Source organism: Leptodactylus fuscus, chromosome 1, assembly GCF_031893055.1.
Source record: "Leptodactylus fuscus isolate aLepFus1 chromosome 1, aLepFus1.hap2, whole genome shotgun sequence".
Lineage (NCBI taxonomy): Eukaryota > Metazoa > Chordata > Amphibia > Anura > Leptodactylidae > Leptodactylus > Leptodactylus fuscus.
Window position 1 is genome coordinate 181,428,289 of NC_134265.1, and position 19,093 is coordinate 181,447,381.

General features: G+C 42.3%; 1 protein-coding gene across 1 annotated transcript; it reads left to right on the forward strand.

Moving 5' to 3' along the window:
• Positions 1-6,792: 6,792 nt before the first annotated feature.
• On the forward strand, positions 6,793-15,261 carry TRMT10B (tRNA methyltransferase 10B). The gene is made up of 8 exons (XM_075263859.1): positions 6,793-7,027; positions 8,337-8,451; positions 9,208-9,335; positions 9,739-9,891; positions 11,427-11,505; positions 12,091-12,158; positions 14,156-14,279; positions 15,127-15,261. Exons 1-8 carry the CDS (start codon positions 6,830-6,832, stop codon positions 15,255-15,257), a joined length of 996 nt encoding a protein of 331 aa, XP_075119960.1. The 5' UTR covers positions 6,793-6,829; the 3' UTR covers positions 15,258-15,261.
• The last annotated feature ends 3,832 nt before the right edge of the window (positions 15,262-19,093 follow it).

The following is a 19,093-nucleotide window of genomic DNA, read 5'->3' on the forward strand; positions in this document are numbered from 1 at the left end:
GTGCTAATTATTACATGTGGATTTTGAACGCATTGCAAAATCTGCAGCAGAAAGTTTGTACACGCGGATATACTCTTTAGGCCGGGACCCCATGTGGCATAAACGTGGCATTTTACAGTCCCTGCAAAGTTTTGCAGAAAAATATGCACCGCGGACACGCAGCGATTTCCAAAACAGTTGCAGTTATGGAAATCACAACATGTCACTTATACCTAGAGAAATGCAGGGGGTTTCCCTATAGCTATAATGTAAGCAGAAAGTCTGCAGAGAAAGTCATCTAAATTACATATTATTTAAATTATTATTAGAAAAAACCAAAACAATGGATCATGTATTAAAAAGAATGCTCACAATATCTTTTCAAAGTTAGTGTGTTGTTGCTATGTAACTTATCTGCTCAGCCTTCAGCTACTGCATTGACTAGTGTTGAATGGCAATTGATAAGAGAAAAGAATAGTTAGAAATAAATTATAAGGCTAAGGCCCTACTTAGAGGGCCGCAGCAAAAAAGCACTGCAGATTAAATCGCAGCTATGGCGCATCGAGTATTTTTTTCTGCAGCCTTTTTCACAGAAAGTCCAAAGACTTTCTCCTTCTATTATACCTATACAAAAAAACGCCAGTATTTCCATGGATACTGTATAATTGACATGTTGCGATTTACAAAAACTCAACAGTTTTTGAAATCCAAGCATTTCCACTGCAGATTTTTTTCTGCAATGTGTGGATGGGATGACAGTATTGGAGTACTGTAGCAGGGCCGGCTCCAGGTTTTTGTGGGCCTTTGGAGCAACCCATGGCATAATGCTCCCTTTCCTGGTTATCACACAGTATAACACTCCAGTTAAACACACTATAATATCCTACAGCGGCCCCTTCACACAGTATAATGCCACATAGCGGCCCCTCCACGTGGTATAATGTCCCATATCGGCCCCTGCACAAAGTATAATGTCCTGTAGTGTTCCCTAAGGTGATCCTTATAATTATTGAAGAAATTTTAGGTTCTGCAGAAATTTTTGAGGTTCACGAGCCACAAACTATTATACTCGGGGGTGTTTCAGAACCCCGAGTGAAATGATCAGAGGCCCCGGGGAGGTGGCAAACATAAAAAAAAAAACATAATTCTTACCTCTCCCAGGCTCTGGCGTCACTCCCAGCAGTCTTCAGCCCTCTTCGAAGACGTCAGAAATATGAGTTACACCTGCATCATTATGCATTGCCACGCCGGCCTGACCCACGTGAGGTAATTGAAGAAGGTTGAAGCCAACACGGATAATTGGAGCCCAGGAGAGATAAGGAATACTGTATATTATGTTGGCTTACCTCCTCTGGGCCTCCAATCATCATCATACTTCGGGGTCTGAAGAGAATAATAGTAGTTTTGGCTATCCCAGCTTTACTTACCAATCCCCACTCTCGCAGCGGGGATCGGTAAGTAAGTAAATAGGGCTTGTTACCATCTGAGGTTACTCCAGCAGGTAACGGCCTATTTTTTTTTAAAAAAAAAAAAAACCTGTGCTGACGCCAGCCCTGACTGTAGATAAAAAGGTTTTTTGCTAAAACAAGTTAACTTAAAGATGGTCAAAGAATGACTATAATCGCACCAGAATATAATAACATACCGTAATAATAAGTGTTTAATAAATGAAAAGAGATAATACTTAGCTGTGGTTACAAATGATGTAATAGCTCACTGTATGGGGAGCCATATTACATATCATGCACTGATATATACCCATCATGGCAAGCACCTATTCGTTCATGGTTTATGCTGAGACTAACAACAATAGCTTCTATAGTACCTTTGGGGGAGGCTGTGGGGCTAAATAGACCGCTTGTAACATGACCATTTATGGTACAGGAATTTGAAGAAATGCTTATCCACTGAGCAATATAAAGTGACCAGTATAGTATACAGAAATACAGACAGTATAGACTGACCGCTATAGTATACAGAAATACAGACAAAGCTACAGAATGACCCTCCTATAGATGTACAAAATGAAGTACATATAGACTGATCAGTAAGACTTTAAAGGTATTCTATCATTAGAATTCCCTTTTTTAACTAAATACACCTAGAAGTAGCCTTAAGAAAGGCTATTCTTCTCTTACCTTTATTATTCTGATCCGTGCTGCCGTTCCTGAGAAATTTCTTCTTTCGTCCATATGTAAATGAGTTTTCAGTCAGCACTGGGGCGTTTCCTGTACTGTCTGAAAACTATCCAGAGATGCCTCGACTCCAGACTGCCTCTTCTCTCGCGCTCCCTTAAGAAAGGCTATTCTTCTCCTACCTTTATAAGTCTTCTCCACACCGCCATTTGGTAGATATTCCAAGATTTTTGTTGTTATGCAAATGCGTTCTCTCATAGCACTGGGGGCAGTCCCCTGCCCTCAAACAGCACTGGGGGGCCCCTTGTGCTGCTTGAGAACTCTCCAGAGACAGCCTCTGTCTTCTTCTCTGGACCCCCTCTTGCACTCCCCATTGCATCTTCATTCAAAAGTGCCGACTGTGCACGCCTGTCGGCCATAAAGTGTGCATGTCTGTCTGCTCATAAACGAAGAAGTGCCAAACCGCTGTTTTTCATCTCTGAGAAAATTATAATAAGACGTGTTCCAAGCGATAGACATTACCCAAAGTGGTATTACTAAAAAGTACATCTGGTCCCTCACAAAAAGATGCCCTATGTATCCCCATACACAGAAATATAAGAAAACTGAACAGGTGTTAGAAATTTTTAAAAGGTTAAAGCTATATAAATTTGGTATCCCCAGAATTGTACCAAAACATAGAATACAGATGACATGTCATTTTGACTGCAAAGGTTACCGTAAAAAGCCTGTGCGAAAATCACACAAATGCACTCTCTCTCCAATTCCCCCCATTCTAATTTTTTTCCCCAGCTTCCCAGTACATTGTATATAATAAAGGTTACCATTATGAAGAACAATTTGTCTTGTAAACATTAAGGGCTAGTTCACACAGTTATTTTGCAGACGGATTGTGACTCACTCCCAATTAGGCCCATTCTTTCGGGCCTAAATGAGGAGCGGGATGCAGCGACGGACTGTCAATGTACTGCATCAGCATTCCATCGTGGCTACCCAAGCGGAGAGTTCACACGGCAGAAAAGCTTTCCGTCATATGAACATACCATAAGGCTGGGTTCACACTGAGTTTTTTGGACCGGATCCAAAAAATGCCTCCCAATGGACTTTGATGGGTCCATTCACACGGAGGAAAAGAGCACTTAAATTTGGCGCTGAAAAAAAAGCCTCCCATTGATTTCAATGTGTTCTGCTAGTTTTTTTTCTCCATTAGCATAATTTTCAAAACCGCTTCAAAAACTCCATACACTGTACTGGAGGAAAAAAAAAACACCTCATGTAAAAAAACTGCTTCAAAAAAACCATTTCCTAATTCCTGAAGCGGATTTTTTCCTAATCAAAATCCTCGCCAAAAAACTCTGTGTGAACCCAGCCTTAGTCCTCATATGGCTCCGTGAAGTGAAAAATAATGAAAAAGTTATGGGGTTTGGAGGCAGGGAGTTAAAAAAAAAAATAAAAAAAAAAACTGGCCATAAATGTCAGCTATTTATAAAGGTGTCTAAATCAGGCTGTGGAAAAATAGTCAATGACTTGGACTACAGACTCCACAGACCTACATCATTCAGTCCCATGTAAACAGAACTCTCTTCAGTCCTCTCCAACACTCAGCACCATGTAAAGCTCCCTCCCTCCCACACAGTCCCATGTAAAGCTCCCTCCCTCATACAGTCCCATGTAAAGCTCCCTCCCACATACAGTCCCATGTAAAGCTACCTCCCTCCCACATACAGTCCCATGTAAAGCTACCTCCCTCCCACATACAGTCCCATGTAAAGCTACCTCCCTCCCACATACAGTCCCATGTAAAGCTTCCTCCCTCCCACATACAGTCCCATGTAAAGCTTCCTCCCTCCCACATACAGTCCCATGTAAAGCTTCCTCCCTCCCACATACAGTCCCATGTAAAGCTTCCTCCCTCCCACATACAGTCCCATGTAAAGCTCCCTCCTTCCCACATACAGTCCCATGTAAAGCTCCCTCCTTCCCACATACAGTCCCATGTAAAGCTCCCTCCCTCCCACATACAGTCCCATGTAAAGCTCCCTCCCTCCCACATACAGTCCCATGTAAAGCTCCCTCCCTCCCACATACAGTCCCATGTAAAGCTCCTTCCCTCCCACATACAGTCCCATGTAAAGCTCCCTCCCACATACAGTCCCATGTAAAGTCCAGTCCCTTCCACATACAGTCCCATGTAAAGCTCCCTCCCTCCCACATACAGTCCCATGTAAAGCTCCCTCCCACATACAGTCCCATGTAAAGCTCCCTCCCTCCCACATACAGTCCCATGTAAAGCTCCCTCCCTCCCACATACAGTCCCATGTAAAGCTCCCTCCCTCCCACATACAGTCCCATGTAAAGCTCCCTCCCACATACAGTCCCATGTAAAGCTCCCTCCCTCCCACATACAGTCCCATGTAAAGTCCACTCCCTTCCACATACAGTCCCATGTAAAGCTCCCTCCCTCCCACATACATCCCATGTAAAGCTCCCTCCCACATACAGTCCCATGTAAAGCTCCCTCCCTCCCGCATACAGTCCCATGTAAAGCTCCCTCCCTCCCGCATACAGTCCCATGTAAAGCTCCTTCCCTCCCACATACAGTCCCATGTAAAGTTCACTCCCTTCCACATACAGTCCCATGTAAAGCTCCTTCCCTCCCACATACAGTCCCATGTAAAGCTCCCTCCCTCCCACATACAGTCCCATGTAAAGCTCCCTCCCACATACAGTCCCATGTAAACATCACTCTTCCTTCATCCCCTTTTGCATGAAGTCCCATGGAACTCTTTAACATAGCAATATAGGTTGGAGAGGCTGAATGGAGCAGTAGTGATTTTGGAGGGACTGAAGAACATCACTACTAAACCCACCAGCATGTCAAGGACATATCACTATTTCTACGTACACTGTGCCAACTACCATGGCTACTTCACCGCCCTTCAGCTGCATGTAAATAACACTACAACTCCCATCGTGTAAAGAGAAGAGCACCATGTGTTTCCTTCAGGCCCGGATAAAGCATATCGCTAGTGCCCGTTCATCCCTCACAACACTCATTCCCTAAACCCTTCACTTCCCCGGCTACGGCGCACATTAGAATGGAGCAGGTGCAGTAACACGTGGTCTGCCCTTACTGAACACGAAGCTGTAACTCGGGAGACTCCGCCCCTTCCGTGACATCACACCCAGCAAGAACAGCTCATTTCTAGACCTGACTACTCATGCGCTACTTCCTGTATTGAAAACAGAGCTGATACCAGGAGACCCCGCCCCTCCTCCCCGTGGCCTCGCCCCTCCTCCCCGTGGCCTCGCCCCCTCCTCCCCCAGGCCTCGCCCCCTCCTCCCCGAGGCCTCGCCCCTTCCCATGACCTCATAGCTACTAGGAGACTCTCTAGTCCGGACGTGATCATGTGAGTGTAGGTGTGATGTGCAGTCTTGGTGTGAGTTCACATAGGATAGATCTGATGCGTTATACTGTGATACCGGGTGTGCGGTGCTGCGGTTAGTGTAGCTTGTGACCTACCGCATCTAAATGGCTATCACACTCAGTATGGAATAAGGAGTTGTCTGTATGAATGGAGCTGTAGTGCACATGCGCGACCTCAGTGCCTTTCTCTTGTATGGGACTGATGGAGATGGCCACGTCCTGTACTGACGGTCACATGTGCAATACCAGGAGACTCAGGAACGTGAAAAACGTCATATGGTTATTTTCCCAGTGACAATTTTATGTTTTCCCCATAGACTTATAAGGGAATGCATGCAAGATTGCTTTTTCCACTGTATTTTTTCCACAATGTTTTTTTTAGCTGTGTTTTGCTACATGTAGCCCCAGCCAACAAAATGTTTAGCACCAACTTGACGTGACTCGGACGCAGTCATGGCAAAAACGGTTCAACCATTAACTTGCTTTGGTGCAGGTGTCTCAAGGTGATCTTTGGTTGTGCATCTTGTGATGCTACAATTTCCTTGCCTAGACGTGCCTTCTGCTCATTTGTCAGCTCAGGCTTCGTTCACTTCTGAATCTCCGTAAGAGACTTTGTACCAGTTTACACCGACAATTAGAAGAGAGGAAAGGGCTGCACGTAGGACTTTTCTTTCCACCAGTTTCAGTAAAAAATGACCTACACCCGGTGGACCTTATTATAGTCTATGAGGTCTGCAGGCAACCTCTGTTTTTGTGGTTGGGCTCTCCGTCATTTGGGTCCCACGACAAATACAAACCTAGCCTCAGAGTAGTAAACCCACCATGATAAGATCACTGTGATGTTGCCTTATTTTTTATAAAAGAGTAAAACAGGTCCATAAAACCTTGGAATGTGAGTGTATATGTATGCAGACTGTAGAAATATAGTATATACATTAAGGCTTAGTTCACATGGGGCTAGGGACCATATATTTTGGTCCTGATTCTGACGGAGGAAGCCGCGTCACATAGGACCAAAATGCACCTGCCGGGACTGTCGCGGCTTCAAATGAATGGGCCTAGTCCGGAGGGTGCTGCCGCGAGGCGGACGCCGCTGAATCAGCCGCGGAATCCGCCTGCAGAAAGGGCAGCTCACTTCTTTTTTCTGTGAGCGGAAACAAACCCTCTTGCCCTGTGTGAACGAGCCCTTATTATTTGACATTGCTCATCAATAATAATGAATGTATCTAAATGTTTATTTTTAACAGACTATTTACAAAGTATCTATAAAAAGTCCAACAGAGGTGACATGATGACACTTGCTGATGACAGTATTTGCCATGAGACAGTAAATTCTCCAGTTGAAATGGAGGGTGATGGAGCAGACAGCAGAAAGGAGTCTTCGGAAGAAATTAACTTTTTATTAGATCATCTTCCTTTACTTAATATTGATTTGGATACTGATGAACCTGCGTTAAGAACTCCGGAAAACCAAGCTTGTTGCTCGGTAAGTGTCCAGCCTCCATAGCCTTCGCATTCTCAATGATGTTTTCACAAATCACAAGCAAAGACGTTTAGAAAATGGCTGCAAGCCCTGTCCCATTCAAGTGGATGGGACTAGGTTCAACTACCTTTCCCAGTGACTACACAGAGTGCAGTTCACACGTAGTAAAGTGGAGCGTGATCTGACACGTATACGGCGTGTCAGATTTTGCGCGCTCAAAAAGATCCCATTGATTTCAATGGGAGTTACGAGCATATACGCTGCGTAATTTTGAGGCCGTATTTTTGCGGCTGCAAAATTACGCGGCGTATACACTCGTAACTCCCATTGAAATCACGCCAGAACACGCTTCACTTTACTACATGTGACCTCAGCCTAAAGTCGCTGGTGGTCACATGCTGTACTTGCTGGTATTATGGTTCAGCAATGAGCAGTAATGCTAGTAGTATGGTGAAGATTGGCTGCAGTGTTCATGTACTGGCTGCTTGTAAACAAAGACTGACAGGAAAAGCTAATACTTCTGTTCTGGATCTGTGGGGGTTGAGAAGGTGTATAGTTTTTTTTTTTTTCTTTAATCCCTTCTCGACATCCACCACAGTATTACAGCACTTGCATTGCATTAGTGATCAGACCCCCTGGGTTTCAAGACTACGAGGGGGGTCTAATAAATACAGTGACCTTTCATCACTTGGGGCACATGCGGTTTTATATACCGCTAGAAAGCAGACAGTGTGCTGAATTCAGTGCACTGTCTGCTTTCACAATCTGTGCCCCAGGTGAAGATCTATCGGTACCAGTACCGTAGCTCTTCACCATCAGAAGGGCGTTCCTGACAGTCAGTCAGGAATGCCCTTCCTCACAGCAGCGTCTATAGCGGGGAGGAACGCCCCCCCCCAGTACCCTTCTATGGAAAAGTACTGTGAGGAGAGGGAGGAGGCGTTCTCACAGTACAGCTATGTAGGCGCTGCTGTGGAGAAAGCCATTCTTGACTGACTGTCAGGAACGCCCTTCTGACGGTGAAGAGCTATGATACCGGGACCGATAGTTCTTCACCTGGGGCTGAATTCAGCGCACTGTCGGTTTTCTAGCGGTATATAAAACCGCATGTGCCCCAAGTGGTGAAAGGTCCTCTTTCAAATAGCCCTCTTCCTAGAACAAAAGTAAAGTGTAAAAGTAAAAAAAAAAAATACTGTGACACACATTAGTTATCCCTGTGTTGCAGTGCAATCCAGGTGGTTTGCAAGGGCCATAATAGCAGGACTGGTTTGCTTATTTAGAAATATATAGTAATATCATTTGTTGCAATTCTCAGAGAAATGTAATACGAAAACAGAGACACTGGGAAAAAATAGTGGCAGCCAAAAAAAGTAAAAGAAGACAGGAAAAAGACAGAAGAAAAGCCAAGCATTGTGTGGATGCCAGTGCAGGTAATATACATCATCCATGATCCTATTATACATTTGTGGGCTACTATGTTCTTGGTGTTTTCTAAGAATTCTGTATAACCTGTAGATCAAGATATAGGACAGTAAGGTAGAAATTTTGGCCATGTAAATATATAACCCGCATTTTGTGAAGAAGTACATCAGTTGCAGTGCACATTTGGTGAATATGCTGCATGTGTGCAATTAGAGACCATACATACCTATGTCTACGTTTTTGCCGTTTGTGTTTGTATTGTAAAGCGTTAAAGCAGTTGCCCGGCCCTGTCATCAATGTGTGAACTGTCAGGGTCTGACACCCAGATCCTGCACACATTGTCTGTTCTAGCAGCTTCCATGTGCATGAAATAATAGTAGCAGTGCAGCAGAACTACTACTTGTATAGGAGTGGCGCTGCATGCTTAACCTGACCATTACCGGCTTTCACCACCCATGATCATGTGGATAGGTCATCCGTAAGGAAGTACAATTTGGGGCCATACAACTCCTTTACCCGTTATTAAATGGGGTGTATCACCAGTGCAGTCTTTTGTTGAGATTATATGTTGTTGTAGGGGCAGCTAGTGGTTTAGTGAGCATATCTTTTTTATGGGTCATGGCTGCTTATGCTAGAGCACACAATTTGGTATGCCATCGCAACCCATGTGCATGACCACAGATGAAAATCAGTTCTGTGACAGGCATGGCCATATCCTGGCTGCACCAAACAGTTTCTTGTGATTCAGTTTTTTTTTTTTCCAGGTTCTGACCAACAGCAGCACAGCAAAAAGTTTTTAAAAGCTTTAACCAAAGAACGTCTCTTAGAAGCAAAGAATTCTGGTCCTAGACTTTGCCTTGACCTGAGTATGACGGATCACATGAGCAAGAAGGTAACACCAGTTTTGCATTGTTTTCATACAGTTTTTCATTTGCGCCATATTTTTACCACCAGCAGATCAGAAAGCAAACCCAGATTCAGAGAACTCAGTATTCCTTGCATCAAGCCACTAGTAAAATCTTTAGTTTTTCACTAGGAATTTAGATGGACCATCTAATAGATAATCTCTGCAAGCAGTTTACTAATCTGTGCCTTAATGTACATCACCTAGAGACGACCACACTAAACCTCCAGGAGCTTTACAGATCACATCATCATTTTCCGTATTACAGGGTGCTTACTGTAGACATGTCACCAGCATTTCTATTAGTTTTAGGCAACGACCTTGTGCTATTTGATGTAATTTGTGGAAAAAATCTACTCTTATGTTTATTTGTAATTTTTTGAACTTCCAGGAGATAAGTCGTCTTGCTGCTCAGATCAGAAGGCTTTATGGGTCAAACAAGAAAGCTGCAAAACCATTTTGGCTGTTCCTGACAGGTTTTGTAGAACACAGTCTTTTATATGATGAATGTGTGAGAATGAATGACGGATTTGTCAATTATCTTGTAAGTTCCTTTTATTGAATTATAACTGTTTAGATCAGCACTTGTTGGAATTTTCTAGGCTTGCATTAAACTTAATCATCTTCACTGTTCTTTGAGGTCTGTTCTTGCTGTCAGTGATTGGGATCATTTATTTGCAAGATGAAAACCTATCCTGACCTAATGCTACATGCTATTTATCCTTTGCTCACGTCTGGGTTAGAAGCCCTTTTAGGAGTCACTATTAGGGTCCATTCACACGGAGTAACGTGCCGCGTGATGTGGCACGTATATGACGTGTGAGACTTTGCGCGCCAGGCTCCCATTGAAATCAATGGGAGCTTTTACGGCGCGCAAAGTCTTACACGCCGTATACGTGCCACATCACGCGGCACGTTACTCCGTGTGAATGAACCCTTAGAGATGAGTGAGTAGTATTCGATCAAATACCTCCCCGCCATAGGTATTGGTGTAAGCGGCCGAACACCAAGGGGTTAAACGCATCTAATATTCAATGTGTTTAATCCCTTGTTGTTCGACCGCTTACACGGATACCTATGGCGGGGAGGTATTCGATCGAATACTACTCACTCATCCTCTAGGCACTATCACAGATATTGTCAGTTTTTATGGAAAAATAGTGCAGTATTCAGTGCTATTTTTCTCATTACAGTGACATATACTGTTCAGTAAAATCAATCACAACAGTACGGTCTGTTGGGGGAGGCCACACGGTGGTTCAGTGGTTAGCACTGCAGCCTTGCAGTGCTGGAGTCCTGGTGTTCAAATCCCGCTAAAACCATCCTCAAGGAGTTTGTATGTTCTCCCATATTCCAAAAAGACATACTGATAGGGAAAAATGTACATTGTGAGCCCTATGTGGGGCTAACAATCTACATTAAAAAAAAAAACAAAAAAAAAACAGTACGGTCTGTCAGGTGCAGCAAGTGTCTGCCAATGAAGCTGTGTCCGTGATGTAAACATGGCCTAATAGTTTGTTATACTATGTGTATCAGTGAAGGCTATCATTAAGTGATGAGCAGCAACTATAATACTTTTTATGTCCAGCACTTGGTAAACATTAAAGGAGTCTGACAGTTTAATATGCTGCCCTACACAAGGCATCATATTGCTGCTACAGGTCTGTACTCTTAGTAGTCAGAATGGCTTATAAATGTTGCACCGTTTAGACTACTATGAGCACTGAAAGATTATACTGGGTACATAGTTTGTGTCTATTGTATTAACGGAGAGAGCTCTTTCCACCTTTCTATTGTGTAGAACAATAATTTATGAATATTGGTTTCAAAGTGTTTTCGTAGATGAGGAATTTACTTTATCCCTTAACTATATAGTAGAAGTCACCTTTTCTGCTGCTTTTTCTATTTGTATGGTCAGAGGTCTCCTTATTATCATCCAAAATTCTCCTACTGTAAAACAATAGGATGTATATAGTTGTGCTTACCATTGTTCACTGAAAATATGCTATTAGTCACTTTTTTGAGACTGGCTGAAATACTTTTTATAAAGTAATAAAGCTTTGGATTTTATATTTTCAGGTTGAGTCCACAGACAATAGCTTTCTTGATCTGTTTCCATTGGAGACAATAGTTTATCTCACTCCTGACTCTGACCATGGTAAGTAGGATGAACTTCTATCTATCGCACCCACTCAGCTCCCATATTTAAAGTCACAGCATTTTCCATACTGATACTGTGAATTTTGGCAAGGGGTTAAACTTAATTTTTTTTATTTATTTTGATTTTGATTTGGACTTTTTAATACTCAAACAGCATATGAATAGAATTGATCACTTATCTCGAAGGCTAGAATCACCATGCGCTGGCAGGTAGCATTTTAACATGACAAACACAGTCAAAAGGACGCCAGAGAGTACCATTGTTAAAGGGGATGAACACATTGCCCCCCACACCTGGATGAATTTTTCATGGCTGCCATGATCTGGATGGACACCATTCACCAGTTTCTCCCACTGAGAAATTGAAGGAGGCCTATAAACCATATGGCTCTTGCTAAAATTAGAACTTCATGTAGAAATATCTTTTCGTGAGACCAATCAACTCCTGGCAATGGAATTGTCTAATATTTCTTAATGCTAAATCGTTGTTACCTACCGTATTACATGTATTTCCTGATTATTTTTTTGTTTTCAAATAATCACAAAAAATGGAAACTAAGTCTGATTCTAATTTTCTTTCAAGTCTTAGAAGATGTTGATCCTACAAAAGTGTATGTTCTTGGAGGACTTGTGGATGAAAGTGTTCAGAAGGTATGTAAATAACAATTTCAGGACCAGGCCATTTTGCTGGTTCAGGACCAGATACATTTTAGAGGTTTTTTTTCATGAATGCAGTTTCAAGGGCTATAACATTTTTTTCATTTTTGGTTTATTTTTCCTTTATTATGATTCTACTTTCTGTTAATTATTTCCTGAGATGGTGGATGCCAGGACTTAAAGGGGTATTCCCATGACACTTGTTCACCAACCTACAGGCTGTTGTGCTCTCTTCACTTCCTGCTTTTCTCGGCACATAGGTGGACGGGATTTCACTTGCACGGGATTGGTTATAAATGAATTACCACAGTGTGAAGCTGATGTAGCAGAGCTGGATTTGAGTCAGTTTGGATTACATACGGAGGTAACGGACTCCTTATCTCAGCCCTTATCAGCCAAATTCAATTAAACCGACTGATAAGAGCTCAGAAATTCCAGAGCTCTCACCTCCCCTATCTGTGTCATTTAAGTAGTGGAGCTTCTCAAACAGCTCAGAGCTGCTCCCAGCCCCTCCCCCCAACCCCCCCCCCCTTCCCCCGAGAGCAAGTCCAAAAGTCTTAAATCCACATAAACTAGCAGTATAGATAGGATCCTTGTTATGGGACAACCCCTTTAAAACAAGGTGGCCGCTCAGAAGCTGATCGCCTGGCATAGTCACCACTTTATTATTATACATTGGAGATGGAAAAAAAATGCCCGCAATCAGTTCCCACACTGATTGCCTGCATTAACTCTTCAGATGTCCTGGTCAAACCCGAATGAGGCACCATTTACCTGTGATTGCTGTTCCCTCGAATGAGATTCAGGACAGCGATCAGTCGCTATGACAACCAGGGCCTATAGTATTGGGATTTTACAATACATTTCAATGCAATTACATTAAAAAACAATAAAGTAAAAAGAAAAAAAAGTTTAAATTACTTCTCCTAGATCAGTAACAAAAAGGAGGATACACATGTCTGTTTTTTATGGGGTTTTTTTTTTTTTTTTTTTTTAAAGAAAGCACAAAGTGCTACAAAAAAAACTAATCTAAATGGTTTTTTCTCTCCTTTACAGTAATTTTTACATACGTGACATTATTGTGTCATCTGGGGCGGGACTAGAACTGTAATGTGGGAGTGGTAGTGATGTTTTTATGTATTTTTATGCATTTATTTTAACACATTGTGCCCCCCATAGGGTCATAATAGACCTTTGGAGGGGCGGGGGTATTTTAACTTTCGGGAAATAGCCCCCGCTACAGGTGGAATGCAGCCTCCTATTACTTTCGGCAAAGCTGATCTGCGTGCTGTATGACCCAGCAGTTCATGCAATCCCCAATCCTGAATTATCACATGATCGCGGGACTGGAAGTAGACACTCATAATGGTACCTCCCATAGCTGTGCTCACAGCGCTTGGGTTAGTTAGGGACAGTAATAAACCACCCCCGCCTTTGCTATATGAGGTCCGGTTTTAGTAACGGCTGTCTACCCTCTTCCCTGAAATCGTGTACCTATTTAACACTGCAAGGGTGTATATGTCCTTGCAGGGTTAAGAGTGAACCTCCTAGACGCCGCTGCAGGCACATGGAGGCCACACACACTACTGAGCCTCATTTTGACATGTTTTAAGGACATTACATCAAAGTTGGATCAGACTGTAGTGTGTTTTCCACTTTAATTTGGGGGGGACTCCAAATCCAGGCCTCCATTGGTTAATATATTTGATTTCCATTGATGATTTTTGTGTGATTTTGCTGTCATGACATTCAACTTTGTACAGAACAAAGTATTCAATGAGAATATTTCATTCATTCAGATCTAGGATGTGTTATTTGAGCAGTGTACTTACATTAAAGAAGCCTATGATCCAACTAGAAACTGGTCTTTCTGTCCACAGCAATAATGAAAAATTAACATAAACTTGAAGCTGTGACTGTGGCTAGTCTGCAGCATTTATGTTATAACTATGTGTAATGCATATTTTTATGTTTACTTTACAATTTTTTAGAAAGTAACTTTTCAAAAAGCTAAAGACAATGACCTTCAAACTGCTCGGCTTCCGATAAAGGAATACATGGTTAAGAAAGATAATGAGAAAAACTTCCACTCCGAGATACTGGCTATAAATCAAGGTGAGTGACAAAAGATCTTTCTAGGGGCAACACAGTGGTGCAGTGGTTAACACTGCTGGACTCCTGGCCAAGGACAACATCTGCAAGGAGTTTGTATGTTCTCCCCGTGTTTGTGTGGATTTCCTCCCATACTCCAAAGACATACTGATAGGGAAAAAATGTACATTGTGATCCCTATATGGGGCTCACAATCTCAATTAAAAAAAAAAAAAAGCTCTTATGGTCTTCAGATTACCCCAAGGTGGCTACTTACAGTAAAATTCAGCATTAGTGTCACTTACAATAGAAATCATAACTTCCCATTTTTATAGTGGTTTCTAGGGAGACATGAGACCACCATTATCTTAAATGGTCACTAACTTTTCAGACAACTTATTCTCATTTCATACAGAACGTGATTCAGTTAAAATATGCAAAGCACACAATGGGACCAAGGGCCCTGCTTGCAACAGTTTACACTCTATGAGGTAGAGGGGGTGACAGAAACAGCATACGAGCTAGCATTGCTTATACAATGGTCCAGCTGATTTTGTGATGAAGGTTATTTTCATCACACATATAAATTATAATGTATGAGCTGTCACCAGTGCAGATGGTGCCTGGATATATAAAGTTACAGTCCGAAAAGGCTTCGTATCCTGTGATGTGGGAGCATGAACAGGGTTAGTTTTAGGGATTCTAACCATGGAAAGGTTTAGATTAGTAATTGTGATACTGGTTGTCCTGTTTCAGCAAATAAATGTTATTGTTTGTATAATTAAAAGGTTTATTACCTGCATGCGGCCTTGTTTTCTGATTTGTATAGGATATTCTTACTGTTGATATATAACATTTTTCTGTTTCACAGTCTTCGATATTTTACGCACTTACCATGAAACACAAAGCTGGCCAGAAGCTCTGAAAGCTGGAGTGTCACCAGGAAAGGGCTTTGTTCTTCAAGACGAAATTATACCAGAAAAGAAATCCTCTTTCAAATAACTTTTCTAATGTTTTCTTTTCCTATTTATTTAATATCATTTATTTTGAAGATAAATATTTTTTTTTTTATCAATGCTTGTTTCATTTTGCTTTAACCCATAGGAGATGAGCCTCCCGCCTGCTCAGTCTGACAACTGAGCTGTTTTTTACAGAACACCCTGCTAAAGAAGGCATCAAATAACTCTGTCAACTGAAAAATAAGATTGTCACATATCTCAGAAGATGGCGATGCAAAAATAATTGATTTATGTCCCTAAATGGTTTGTTGTTCCACAAAATTAGTAACACATTTAAAACCAATGTAAAGCTAAGGCCCCACGTGACGTCCTGCAGCAAAAAAGCTGCAGAAAAAAACTGCGGCAGCAACGCATTGAGGTTCTTCCCGCGGAGCTTTAGATAAAGTTCGCAGAAGTTTTCTCTGCGGACTTTGTTTCAATTATACCTATGGGGAAACCGCTGGTGTTTCTGCAGGTATATTTGACATGCTGCAATTTCCAAAACCGCATCGCACTGCTTCCCTTTTACTTTGTGGTAGCAGAACTTGCTCTCTTGCCTGCCCCTCCTTCACCTACTTCCTGGATGTTTGCTCAGTCTCAGCAAGGAGCCCAGTTAGACAAGAGTTTACAGCCCTCTATTATAGTAAACTACTGGGTAATTTACACATGACCAGGGGTCCAGAAAATAAGCCGTGATGAATATAAAACCTATTTTTGTTGAAAAACTATATTGACGTGTAGCCCCTGTGATCAGAACTAGGAAAGCAAATTGTCATATGTTTACATGCAATAATTTATCTATCTATCTATACACAATTTTTCTTTAGGTAAAAGCAGCAAAATTCTAATTTTTCACATTTCATACCATCCTTCTACTATTCAACTTATTTAACAAATAAGACTAGTTATTTCAAGCCTTACTTGTCCTGAAAAAAACATGGTAAAATAGTTGGGATATGCAAAGCCATTAAAAAAATTTTGGGGCATCAATGATACTTCGTCCAAGGGTTAAAAAGGACCTTTCATGAGTCAGGTACATCTTCTTCAAAGCAGCGCCAATAGCTCTGTGCTCTGAGACCGGGGAGGACCGCCCCCTCCCTCTCCTGATAATACTCGTCTATGGACGAGCACTGTGAGCAGAGGGAGGGGGCGTTCCTCCCGGCTCACACTATATAGCGTGATAGGTGCTGCTGTGAAGAAGGACGTACCTGACTGACTGTCAGGAACGCCCTTCTGACTGTACAGAGCTACGATACCGGCACCGCTATCTCTTTACACGGGGCACAGATCGGGAAAGCAGACAGTGTGCTGAATTCAGTGCACTGTCTGCTTTCCAGCAGTATATAGAACTGCCTGTGCCCAAATCGGTGAAAGGTTCTCTTTAAGAAAGAAAATTACAAAAATGTTCCCCAAACACAACCCTACAAATAAGTAAAATAAAATTTAATTAAAGGAGCCGCAGAAGCACGGCCCATGCACGGGCAGCACACAGGGGATATCCCCATGTTCCCCTGTGCTTTTAAAGGGGCTCTATCAGCAAAATCCTGCAGATAGAGCCCCACATATGCGTGAATAGCCTTTAAAAAGGCTATTCAGGCACCGTAAATGTTATATTAAACTACCCCCCCGTTTTAAAATAATAACTTAAAAAAGAATGTTCTCTACTTACGGAACGTGCACCCTGGGCGGGCATTCAGGGTGTGTCTTCATCTTCTTGCCCGCCTCTTCTTCCTCCGACGTCCTCCGGTCCCGTCCTCCTCCGGCGCTTGCTCGCGGACACTGATAAAAAAAAATAGCCCGGGCGCATGCGCAGTAGCCGTAGTAGAAGCCGCGTGCTACTGCGCATGCACCCGGGCTATTTTTTTTTATCAGTGTCTGCGAGCAAGCGCCGGAGGAGGACGGGATCCGAAGACGTCAGAGGAAGAAGAGGTGGGGAAGAAGACGGCGCACCCTGAATGCCCGCCCAGGGTGCACGTTCCGTAAGTAGAGAACATTCTTTTTTAAGTTATTATTTTAAAACGGGGGGGTAGTTTAATTTAACATTTACGGTGCCTGAATAGCCTTTTTAAAGGCTATGCACGCATATGTGGGGCTCTAGCAGCAGGATTTTGCTGATAGAGCCCCTTTAATTCAGAGCCGGTCGGTTGCAACACAGTCGTCTGCAACCGGCCTTAGTGATAATGAATCAGTTTCACCTACAGGTGCAAATAAAAGTGAAACGCAAACTTGAAAGGCAAGGCTTTCCAGCAGTATATAGAACTGCCTGTGCTCCGGACCATGAAAGGTCCTCTTTAAGGCCTAAACTCATTTTTTCATCCTGATGAGCTATCCTCCTTGGTCTTACAGAGATTAGCTGCTTGCAGCAGCATCCAGGTGCTGGAAACTGCTAGTTGACAGGAAGTGTGTGCATCACCAGTTCTATAGAAGTAATACCGTGTTTCTCCGTCTTATATATATATATATATATATATATATATATATATATATATATATATATATATATTTGTTTTTTCTCTGGAAAAAAGAGCTAGGGCTTATTTTCAGGGGTAGGTCTAATTTTTTTCCATGAACAGCAATCACACATTTTATTGCTTATTTAATTTTTTTTCCGAGGTAAAACATTGAAAAAACGGCAGTTCGGCACTTCCCTCCCCCCTCCCTGTATCAGACACAGGGATACCTAATGTTTATGTGTTTCACAGTAATATTTTAGTTTTATAAGTATTCTAGTGAAAGTTGGGTGGCTTGAACATTTATCATTTTGTTTTCATCTATCTACCGTATATACTCGAGTATAAGCCGACCCGAATATAAGCCGAGGCCCTTAATTTTGCCACAAAAAAACTGGGAAAACTTATTGACTCGAGTATAAGCCGAGGGGGGAAATGCAGCAGCTACTGGAAAATTTCAAAAATTAAAATGGTCGGAGTTTTTGGGTGCAGTAGATGCTGGGGAAGGGGAGGGGGTGTTTTGGTTGTCTGTCTGCCCCTTGCCCGAGCTTGAGGACTGTTTTTTTTGCCCCCCCACTTGGAACTTAGTCTGGCTGAATATAGGGTATCTGCAGTGCTGCTATTAACCCCTTCCCGACAGAACAGGAGCACTGCAGATCCCCTATATTCAGTAGACTGGGCACTGTCAGGCACAGGGATACCTAATGTGTATGTGTTTCACAGTCATTTTCTACTTTTGCATGTATTCTAGGTAAAGGAGGGATTTAGAACTTACATTTTATTTATTTTAAAGCTTTTTTTTTTTTTCCCACTATTTTATGGGAGATTCTATACATTGATATTGACTCGAGTATAAGCCGAGGGGGGATTTCTCAGCACAAAAAAAAAAATATATATATATATAGATATATATATTTCTTCCCATTAAACCCTCCTAGGGAGCTTGAACCTGCAATCATCGCAGTCTATGGAACATTATCTACATTAGTATTGAGGCTGGCACACCCAACAATGGCATTAACTCTGGGTTTGCCACCATCTTTAAGAACCCAGTGTCCGCTCTAATTGCATGGCAGATGTTGGGATGGGATTAAACTAGTAGGGCTTATATTTCAAACATACTCCAAAAAAAACTGTAAAATCTAGCTAGGGCTTATTTTTGGAGAAACACGGTAGAAGCAGCTCTGCAATTCCCCAGAACCACCACTATGCAGTGGACAGGACTTCTGCACCACTTCTATATAATACCACTTTTATAAGATCGGTGTTGCACATACTTCCTGTCCACTAACATGTTCTGGCACCTGGAGGCTGCTGCAACAGCTGATCTGTGTAGGGTCCAGGTGTCTGACAACAGTTCACATACTGATTTGTATACGTAATCAAATTA